Here is a 10,354-nt window from a genome sequence, read left to right on the forward strand (position 1 = left end):
CAGGAAGGAGAGCTCATCTCCTGCAAGAGGCTTCTTTAGGCTGTGGGGAAACACTGGGATGAAAAATATGACTATGATGTTGCTTATGCAGGTCATAAAAATTCAAATTCGTATTTTAATGTACGTGTCAAAACACAACGAAGCGGGGCCGTAAAGGCAGCATGAGAAGCTTTTCTAAGCTTTATCTCACTAAAACGAGGAACCAGCAATGATTCATTTCGAGACACCTGACAAACCTTTGGCCAAAGTCACGGCGTTTCTGTCAGGAGCCTTTCTTGGATTAAACCCGTTGTTGTTGCTGCTCTTCTGAAAAAAAACTTCCCACTGGCCTTATTCTGGATCCTGAAAGCCAAGCTGTGGCTCCACAGTGTGCCTGCAGTCTTTCCTGCTTCCTGGAACAGCTTTGCCACATCTACTGGGGCTGGGACTGTTACAAAACACATCTTCTCCCCAGTCTTGCAGTAGTGATAGCCGTTACGTCTGGAATCCAGAAAGACGGACAGCAGCACAAAGCCAGCAGCTAACGGTGGTGAATTTAATGTTTTCATCCTGCCTCGAAAAACTTGTTGAGAAAGGGGGGGGATTTGAAAGTCTATGCCTGACCCTTCCCCAGCTCCCAGCACAATGCCCGTGGGTGTCAGGATGGTGTGGCCAAAGGTGGAGTGTTGTAGAGGTCTGTCTGTTTTGGAGAACAAATGCTCTTTAGTTACTGCTGAAACAAAACGGGTATAGCCAGGTTTATTTGCATGCTGTTACCCAGAGTGCTTTTCAGGCCCGCTCTGTCCCTAACCTCAAATATAAATGTGCTGGATTTGTTTGAGGAAGGGCCCCTTTCTCACGGGGGGAAGTTGTGTCTTCTCTGTTTTTTGCAGGTTGCTCAAAAGTTTATACCAAGAGCTCCCACCTGAAGGCACACCAGAGGACTCACACAGGTAAGAGCACCACATCATCAGGAAGCTCTGCCAGCTTTGTACTGTGCTCGTTAACGACGGTGATCGTGTAGCCGAGTTGATGACCTCGATCTCGGGTGGTTATTGGGGTGAGGAGCGCAGTTAAGTCTGTTGATGTTAACGTTAAAAAAAAAAGTCCAATGGTTGCGCTGGTTTAGAGCGACTCTACGCTGCTGTGGGCGCTTGCTTGCCTTCTGGAAGGATGGTCTAGAATTTAGGAGAAGTCCTTGAGGGTCTCGAGTCGATGGATTGGGAGGAGGAGGTGCCCCCAAAACCTCTGTCAGAGCTCTTCCTTCGAGATCTCCCAAATCCTAGCCAGGTCTGATCCTGCTTAGCCTACAGAAAGCTTGCGTAAGGGCGTGTGGACGGTATATAAGACTTCTGAAGAGATAAGGCTTGCCTCTTTTGTGCCAGGCGCCCCTGTGGCTCCCGAGGAGCGGAAGGAACCCCTCTTATCCCCTTGTGTACCCGCCACACAGACCACTCGTGCCCAGCTCTCGTCCCCTCAGCAGCTGCCAGTCGTGTGTCGCTGGAGCTGCCGAATACACGTGCAGAAGGGCTCGAATTCACGTACAGAAGGGCTGTGCCCTCATTCCCGAGGGTAAAGGGGCTGTGGGCTGCCCTTGCTGCTGTAAACAGGGTCACTGGCACAGAGGAGCTCCCACCACTCCCACCACGACCAGGTTTACCCCGCGGTAAGCCTAGCTCAGTGGCCGTTGTGCATTCAAGCACAGGCCTTCTCATTAAGGCATTTATTATACCTGAAACTTTTATCAGATCCTCAGGTAGTCCAGGAACCATCAGTGCCCTCATAAATCTCTTTTATAGAAGGGCTGATCCTTACTGAAAGCAATTAAGCTGGCCCAGAGTTCACTTTTCTTTTTTTTATTAACAACGAACAAAACCCATCCTGAGGCTGGGAATCAGTTCTTGCGCTTGGCTCTGTCCTGTTTTCGCCTTATCAGCCCTTCGAACAAGCCAGCAAAGAATTTTTCTTTGTGCATGAGGTACAATATTTTTTTGGCAGGGCTCGGGTAGGAGTGGGCTGGAGAACAACACGGAAGGGGTGGAAGAAAGGAACAGGAAGGACATTGTCCCGGCTCCGAGAGCTGGGTGGTGATAAGCGTTTGTCACATGAGCAGTCTGTATTCAGGGCTCTCGCTTTAAAACGAAATATCTCTTTTCCCCTTCCGTTCAGAGCACGGGTCTTAGCTCTGTGCCCAGAGACGTGACCCATCTGAGCCAGGCGCCGTCCTTACAAGCCACGATATAAAGGTGCATCCAGGCAAACTTGGGCAGGTTTTGAACCCGATACAACGCAGTTGTTTTTCCAGGTTTTCCCAGTAATGGGGCTGGAAATCCCAGTGTGCTTGCCTCCTTCCACTTCCCTCGCTGTGAGAGGGCACTGAGGAGAAGGAGGATGTGACCTGAGTAGCCAAGAAAACCGGTAGTGTTGTGGGGTGGGTGAAAAAGAAGGGAATCCAAGCCAGAGCCGCCCGTGGGCAGACTCAGAGTGTCTGTGCCCAGTTTTTGAAGCCTCAGTGTTTTGCTTCGGAGGCCCCGGCCTCGCGGGGCACGGCACCGGAGTGGCAACGGCAAGGTCCATCCCAGCTCCTGCCCGCTAGGCACGCTCGGTGCCGCTTCAGCTCCGTCGCTTGAGGGGTTAATAGCGCCCTTTCTCTCGATTTCTCGCCTGATGGCGGCTGGGCTGAGAAGTACGTGATCTCCAAGATCTTTTCTTGTGGTTTGCCCGTTGCTATGGGCCGGGCTGTATTCATCTCCTGGAGACACCATTCATTTCCTGGGTGCCATTGTGAGATTAAATATATAACCCGGTGGCTGCTCACCCGCCTCCCGGGGGGCTGGGAATGCCAGTTTGGGTCCTTTGTTTGAGCTTGCCCTGCCGTGCTGTCCTGGGAGACGGAGCCAGCTCGTGGGACAATGGAAAGCATTTTTGCTTCTATCCTGGCGATCAACCTGTTATTGTTTGAAACTAAAGGGCCTTGGTAGGGTTGACCCAGCCAGGTGACCCGGCTGGGACAATGTCTGTGGCTGCACAGTGCAAATCCCGCCTTTGTCTTAGCACGCTAACGCAAAACCCCCGAGATCCCCAGCGTGCTGCTTGTAAAGTGACTTGGAGTTCTCTATTTACCTGAGCCATAAAAAAATACACCTCTCTCCTCCCCCTCCAGGGGCTTTTTGAGGAGCAGGACGTGGCCTTGGTGCCCCGTCTCCTCCAGGTTCACCTGCCTGTGCTTTCATATTCCACGGTTTACGCTTTTAGAGGTGCAAAGACTCATTCGAAGGACCCTGAGTGTCATTTTGATGCCCCAAAGTCTCACTCGGATGCTCCAAAGCCTCATTTCTAGAGCCCGAAGCACATCAATGGTGACTTCAGCCTCATTCTTTCCAGCTTTTAGGTTTTGAATCTGAAGCCTCATTTCAGGCTCAAAAGCCTCCTTTCTAGGGTCCAGGCAGGCATTTTAGTGTCCAAGACGCATCGTGAGTGTCCAAACCCTCATCTGGAGGGTCCGTAGCCCTCTTTTAGGGCTCAAAGCCTCACTTTGCGGTCAGAAACCCTCAGTTGTAGGGTCCATAGCTCGGATTCCAAGGGTGAAAGCCTCCTTTTTGTCCCGTGTGTGCAAGGGACTGTAGATCTCGCTGTGGCTGAATGTTTTCTCTTTCCTGGCCAAACCCAGCGCCCGCCCAGCGCGCAGGCTGCGGGGAGGAACGGCCGCTCGCCGGGAAGCATGTCAGAGCACGACACACATGCCTGTGCATGCACGCTGCGTGTGTACGTGCATTCATGCCGCGACGGTGTGCTCGGCAATTGGCCGATGAAACGGTAAATATTTGAGGTCGGGAAAGTCAGCACATTCCCTGAACTCTGCCTGCTTGTTCAGGCTGTTAAGAGCGAGGGCTAATATTTGAGAGCACCACACCCATGCGCGGAGAGGGCTGCAGCCAGGGTTCAGCTCTACAACCCGGGCACGCAGGGAGTTGGAAAGCGGGCACGGGCTTTTTCCAGCCCAGTTCCCAGCTGGCTGAGAGGTTGCACAATTTAATTGATTTTTCAGTTTGGGAAGAGGTATGTGTGGGCGGGAAGGAGGGGAGAGGGCAGAGGCGTGACGTCACCCGAACGCTCTGGAGAAAACACACTGTTTTGTGTACAGAGCGCTGCCGCAGGGCTGAACTTGGAGGCAGGGAGCCTTGGATGGTGGTTTCAGAGATGTGAGGCTTTGAGGAAAATATATATGGCGTAAAACACTTCGTCCTCCTGATACCCCCCCTCCCCACCTGTATGAGCAGCAACGCCTTCCATAGGGATTTTTGGCTTTTTAGTTAAAAATACCCAACCAAACAAAAAAAACTTGGGAGAAATTTTTAGCCAGAAATGCTCCAAAATCCAACAGAAAACCCAAGCCTAGAAAGCAAAGCCGGGGGTGGCCCACGCGGCTGAGACGTGGTCTCTTGGTGGCTACAAACTGTGTGAGCAAGTGAACCCTGGCATGTAAAGTACCAGCGTGGCCACGAGCCCTGTTCAGGCCAGCCCTGGGTGCCCTCCAGGGCCTCCCAAGGAGGACGGGCACCTCTGAGAGGAGGAGGGTGGGTGTTTTTGGAGGCCGGGCAGACGCGTGTCAGCGCGAGGCTCTTGCGTGGCGCGGGGGCGGGGGGGCCTGTGTGACCTGTGGCTCTTCCCCGCAGGTGAGAAACCCTATAAATGCACGTGGGAAGGCTGCGACTGGCGCTTTGCCCGCTCCGACGAGCTGACCCGGCACTACCGAAAGCACACGGGGGCCAAGCCCTTCAAGTGCCTCGCCTGCGGCCGGTGCTTCTCCCGCTCCGACCATCTGGCTCTCCACATGAAGCGGCACCAGAACTAGGAGCCGCCTCCGTTCGCCACTTCTCCGAGAGCAGCTGAAACTCTTTTTTTTTTTTTTTTTTTTTTTTTTTTGCTTTCCCGAGGGGCCTCTCCTCTTCTCGGACGTAGGAACAAACCCACGCTGTGATCAACTGGCAGGGCAGGAGCGGCGGGCAAGTGCCCTCTGCAAGCCCTGTCCCCAGCTCTTTCTGGTTTTAAAAGAAATCTCATTAAAAAAAAAAAAAAAAGAGTTATAATTACAGACTGATCTCATGACGAGGCTCCTGGCGGCACTGGGGCGATGGACCTTGGATTCCGAAGGGCTTTCTTCCAGCAAACCTGCTATTTATTTGTCACTCAGGAGCAACTGTCCTTCGCGTCTCAAGCTCTTATGGGGCTTTTTTTACCCCTTTCAGGGTGGTGCCTTTGGTGAGCCCGAGCAGGGTTGTGACAGGTTTAGCCTGGCTCCGCGTGAGAGGTCTCACTTCAAACCGCTGGCGCCATCCTCTCTGACTCCCCCACGGCGTGGCCGTGGATGTGGCACCTCTGACGTGCGAGAACAGGAGCGCGTGCCCAGGTTTGGGCTGACAATCCCAGTCTCCGTGGGGGCGTAGAAGAAAGGGCCTATGACACACTCACCTGACGTGCCTTCAAGCAAGGGACAGCCCAAAAGCAGATGACAAAAGCCATCTTCTGTGTCCCGTTGAGCCCACCTGCGGTTTCCTTCAAATTCCTGCCCTGCTTGGCGGGGTTTTTTGGTTGTGTCCTTAGCATTTCTGCTTCCAAGATGAATTTTGACTTCAGGTGTCTCTGGAAGGACCAGCACGGGTCTGGAAGCCACCCAAGGGACTGCAAAAAAGCCACTAAAAAAAAAAAACCCTCTGGTTTCCCAGGACACACTGTGCTTTTCTCTAAAAAGCACTAGGCAGGCTCTGCTCGTGCCTTGAACACGCACATGGGGAATCAGTCACCGCCAATCACACTGGTCTTTTGCTGTTGCCGTTTCATCACGTTCAGACAGAAAAGGAAAAGAGGAAAAAAAAAGCATCTTTGCAACAAATTCCAATAAATCCTGCTGTTCAGATTGTAATCACGTTACCTACCTCACAGGTTGACCGCCTTGAGCTCCGTAAGGCACCTTCCCTCTTCTTCCGTGGGGTGCCGTGACACGAGGTGGGGGGGGCACATCAGCCATTCTTCAAAGTCTACCGGGGGTTAAACTTAGGCAGAACAAGAACCAGGCCATGCCAGTTCGAACAGCAGCCCTGCAGGTAATAAATAAATCAGGAACAAATAATGGGCCCGGCGCGTTCAACAGAATATCGATTTCCCCCCGCGCCGTCCTCCTGTTTTATCCTCCCTCCAACAAATTTAAGTGACGTGCAGAGCGTGAAGTGGAAGGCCACGCTGAGCCACGGCATCTTCAGGCGGTGGAAAATCAAAGGCCACCCCTCTCTGCTATTGCCCAACTGCGCGTTGGCCAAAACCCGTAGCTGGGTTCCTGGTTGTCCCTTGCCTTGGGTAAATAAAGCCGATCACACCTGCGGCGCACGTGGCTGGCCTGGCGTGAGAGGAGAGGAGGGCAGGAAGGATTTGGCGGCGAAGTCCGTGGTGTGGTGTAGGCTTTGGGGTGGAGGATGTGCCCGGGGCTGGTGGTGACAGCGTTGCAGTGAGCCCTTCGTGGGGCTCTTTGACAAGAAGCCTCCTTCCTTTCTCCGTGCCACCAGGGAAGGTGGGAATGGAGGGGTGAAACCAGGCCACGGAGTTGCTGGGTCACTTTCCCCGACGGTGCGTGGGAAGGGCTTTCCAGGCCTCAGCACTGGGGTCTGCGCCTGGCTGGAGGGTTTCAGGATGGCACCGTGTTCAAGTGAGGATTGGAGAGGCTGGCTCACAAAAATCAGCTTTTGCTGACCATGTCTATGTCCTCCACGTCCTTTTCCCAGCTCTTCCATTGCTTGTCGTCACAGCTCGCTGGAGCAAACGGGCTCGTTTGGCATCTACCCGGTTGGCTGTGGGGTCTGGCGCTTCTTCAGGGCACAGAGCAGGACCTTGCCAATGCCACCACTGTGACTTGAGCTCCTTCTTTTTCCCACCTCACCTTGGAGGTTCGGTTGAGCTGTATGAGCGAGTAGGGCGTGCAGTGCCATCCCCCCCCTCCCGCCAAAAACGTTCAGGGGGTAGGAGCGGTGCATGGCCTGAAGCCTCCATGAAAAGGGCAGTTTTGCCTCTTGTTTCGGCTAAGAGATGAGTCTGGAGAGCCTCAGGGAAGGTCTCTGATTGCAGAAAAACCCCTCGGAGAACAGCGGCGGTGCAGGGTGCAGGAGCGTGCGTGTCTGCCGGCACGGGCGGGCTGAGCTCACGCCGAAGGAATTTCAGGGTAGCGTGGAGATGCCTCAGCCAGTCCCCGCCAGTGTCTCCAGGAAGCTCAAGCTGGCTCGGTGGGGCTGGTGGGGACCCAGCGCAGCCATGCTGGGACCTGCTGGGGCTCCACCCCGCCCCGCTGGCGCCCGTTCAGCTCCTCGGCGGGTGAGCCCTGGCACGGCGAGTCCCCACACACCCTCCCTTGGGAGCCCCCACGGGCTGTAACTGCAACCTCCACGTGGGAAGACCTTTTTTTTTGGGGGGGGGGTTGTTCTGGTTGAACCTCCTAAACGTGTGAGCCAAACTACAGGGCACAGGGTCCACCCAGCCACCAGGGTGCCACCAGGTTGGTCATGGGCTTAGCCCTCACCCGGGACCCTCTCAGAGGGGGCTCATTGCCCCCCCCCTTTTTTTTTTTTTGGAGAAGGAAACCTCTGCTTCTTCCCCCCCAAACCCCCGTTTCCATCGCTCCCTCCCCTGCTGTGCTGGTGGGGCTCAAAACCTGTTCGCTGGAAAACAGTACGAAGCCAAAGCAACCAACAGGCAGCTTTAAATCTTAGGGGAATTTTAAATAATTTTCCTGATGATCTTGGTTTTTTTTTCACTACAGAAGAAATGCATCTGCTCATCCTCACATAGACTCTGTGTGTGTATATATATATATATATATATATTTTTATTTTTATTTTTAATTTGATGCGGGGACAGAGGAAGAAGTGTCTTAACAAAAACCCACCCCAACCCAGTACGGCTTCCCAAGCAGCACCACGGCTCTGCAGGCAAAACGCTGAACATGCAAGTGTTTCACTAGTGCAAAAGCAACACTTTAAAAAGAAAAAACAACCCAAGAAAAAAAAAGCCCGAAGGAAAACCACAGCAAACCTCGGCTTTTATTTCTCTGTTTTTACGTGGACGGCCTCTAGCCTCGCATTTCATCGCGGCTCTTGGTGGCCGAGGGCAGCTGTTCCCCGGGAGAAAACCGGGGGAGATGGGGAGTGCTGCTGATGGAGCAAAGCCCCCCTCTGCTACGGGAGGGACGGCTCGGAGCCGAGCGACGTAGCTGGGGGGTGGACGTCCCCCGGCCGAATGAAGATCCCTCTGTCCCTGGTCCCCTGGGACGCTTTGGAGACGTTGGAGGAGGTTTGTGAACCTGTGCTTGGTGCAGAACAAATACCAGCCCTGCCGGGAGGTGGGTGCCTCGTCTCTGCTGCGCCTGTATCATAGCAAGGGTGGGGGGGGGGAAAAGAAATAAGAAATCGCTGTAAATAGGAAAAAAAAGCACTGTACGGCTTCATGGGTCTGCGTGGATTGAAAGTGATCGTTCGCTGTCTGAGATGAACACAATGTGAAAAGAAAAAATTGGGACCTGGAAAACTTGGGTGGAAGGTTTGATTTTCTGGTGATGCTTTTGTTTGTTACATACTCCCCTCCCGCCCCCCAACTCCCCTACAATTATTAATCTATCTCATATTTTGTAATAAAATTTTATCACGTGGAGACGTGGTCTTTCTTCTGTTCCCTCCTGCTGCAAATGCTCTTTTTTTTTTTTTTTTTTGCCTTTACCCGCTGCTGCCTGCGCGTGTGTTGATTTTACAGGCTGAAGAAAAGGAAAGAAGAAGAAGAAAAAAAAAAAAAAAAGGTTTTTTATTAGGTTGGATTGGGAAAATGGGTATCCAAGTGGGCAGGAAGGATCCGTGCACGGTGTAAGCCTGGAGCACCAGGCAAAGCTATTGGTGTCACGTGGCCTAAGCTGATGCTTCGAGCCCTTTCTCACCCCGATGTTGCAATGTATGCAAAGAGAAAAAGAGGGGCAGGATGCTTTTTTGGGTTTTTTTAATCCCCTCCACCTTTACTACACGCTCCCATTTTTCTGCCCTGTAAGGGAAGAAGGGGGCATCCGTGGGCCGAGTGGGTCAGAGGGAGCGGGAGCCTCCTCCATCCCCCGGCCAGGCAGAAGGGGAAAAGGGAAGAGCGCCGGGGGGGACACGAGGAAGTGCTGGGGAGCTCAAAATCCCCGTCTGTGTACTTTTGTGTGTACATATACACACATTTGTAGAAGCAAACAGGCAGCAGGAGCTCGGCGAGGGCTGTTGAGCTTATGCACGCACATGCACAAACACACACACCCCTCTCTGAACTAAACAGCTCTTTACAAGCCGTTCCTGGCAGGATCCCGTCTGCTTTCTCCAGCCATTTCTTGAGGATCACTTCCCACAGTCACCTCCTGGCCCGGCTGCATTTGCAGGATCAGGAGTTTTACTCCGTGTTAGCGTCAACCACTCCCTGTTGCTTTCCGAAGGTCTTGCGTTTCAGCCGCGTTTCTCACGAAGAAAATCCTCTTTCCCTACTGATTAGATTCCCTCAGCTCGAACTTCATTACGGCGCCGAGACGAGTCGTTTTACATCCTTCTCCTGCGGCCTTTAGACCCCGTTGACCGTCCCCGGGCATCCCACTGTTTCACTTTCCAAGCCCTTCACCTCCCTTGGTTATTTCCAGATTTCATCATCACTTGAAAAATAACTTGGGGAGCGAGATCTAATTAAGATGAGGGAGGAAGAGCAGGACACCGAGCTGGGCACCTTCTCTTCTTGTCACTCCCTTGCAGTCGCAGAGTTCTGCTGCAGATGGCCTGCCCAGAGCTGGAGGGAGCGCCGGGCAGTGCTGCGTGCCTGGGAAGGGGCCGGCAGCAGCAATCCATGGTGGTCTCGATGCTGGGTGCTGCAGCAAACCTCTGGGGGAGGCTGGGGGAGAAACCAGCACCGAGAATCACAGCATGGTCGGGGTTGGAAGGGACCTCTGGAGATCACCTGATCCCTCCTGAAAGGCACCTTGACCCCACGGCTGGCAAAGGGGAGACGAAATCTGGAGTTATTTACCGACTTCAACTCCTGAACAGCCTCAGTTTTACCTTTCCACTATCTTCTGCCTGCGAATAATGTCAGAAGTTGGGGTGGGGGAGGAAGGGGATGCTGTTGGGGACCCCCGTCCTGGCGCAGGGGGATGTCGGAGCCACCTGAGGTGCAGCGAGGGAGGTTTGGGGCTGGAAAGGAGATGGGAGTTTCTGCGGAGTGAGGCATTAGGAAGACATGGGCTGATGGCTAGAGCCTCTGGGGTGGTCTGGGAGTTGAGGAAAGCCATGTGGAGACCCCTTCGTGGACCGGCTGCTGGGTACAACACACC

General features: G+C 53.6%; 1 protein-coding gene across 1 annotated transcript in view; it reads left to right on the forward strand.

The window, feature by feature from the left end:
* LOC104347163 (Krueppel-like factor 5) overlaps positions 1 to 4,834 on the forward strand; it is a 31,731-nt gene extending 26,897 nt beyond the window's left edge. Inside the window, exons 7-8 of the mRNA XM_086469880.1 lie at positions 873 to 932; positions 4,656 to 4,834. Coding sequence (XP_086326006.1) covers positions 873 to 932; positions 4,656 to 4,834 — 239 coding nt within the window. The remainder of the gene's footprint in view (positions 1 to 872; positions 933 to 4,655) is intronic.
* Positions 4,835 to 10,354: the final 5,520 nt, after the last annotated feature.

The sequence above is a fragment of the Leptosomus discolor genome, chromosome 9 (assembly GCF_034619465.1).
Source record: "Leptosomus discolor isolate bLepDis1 chromosome 9, bLepDis1.hap2, whole genome shotgun sequence".
In the NCBI taxonomy this organism is placed as follows: Eukaryota; Metazoa; Chordata; class Aves; order Leptosomiformes; family Leptosomidae; genus Leptosomus; species Leptosomus discolor.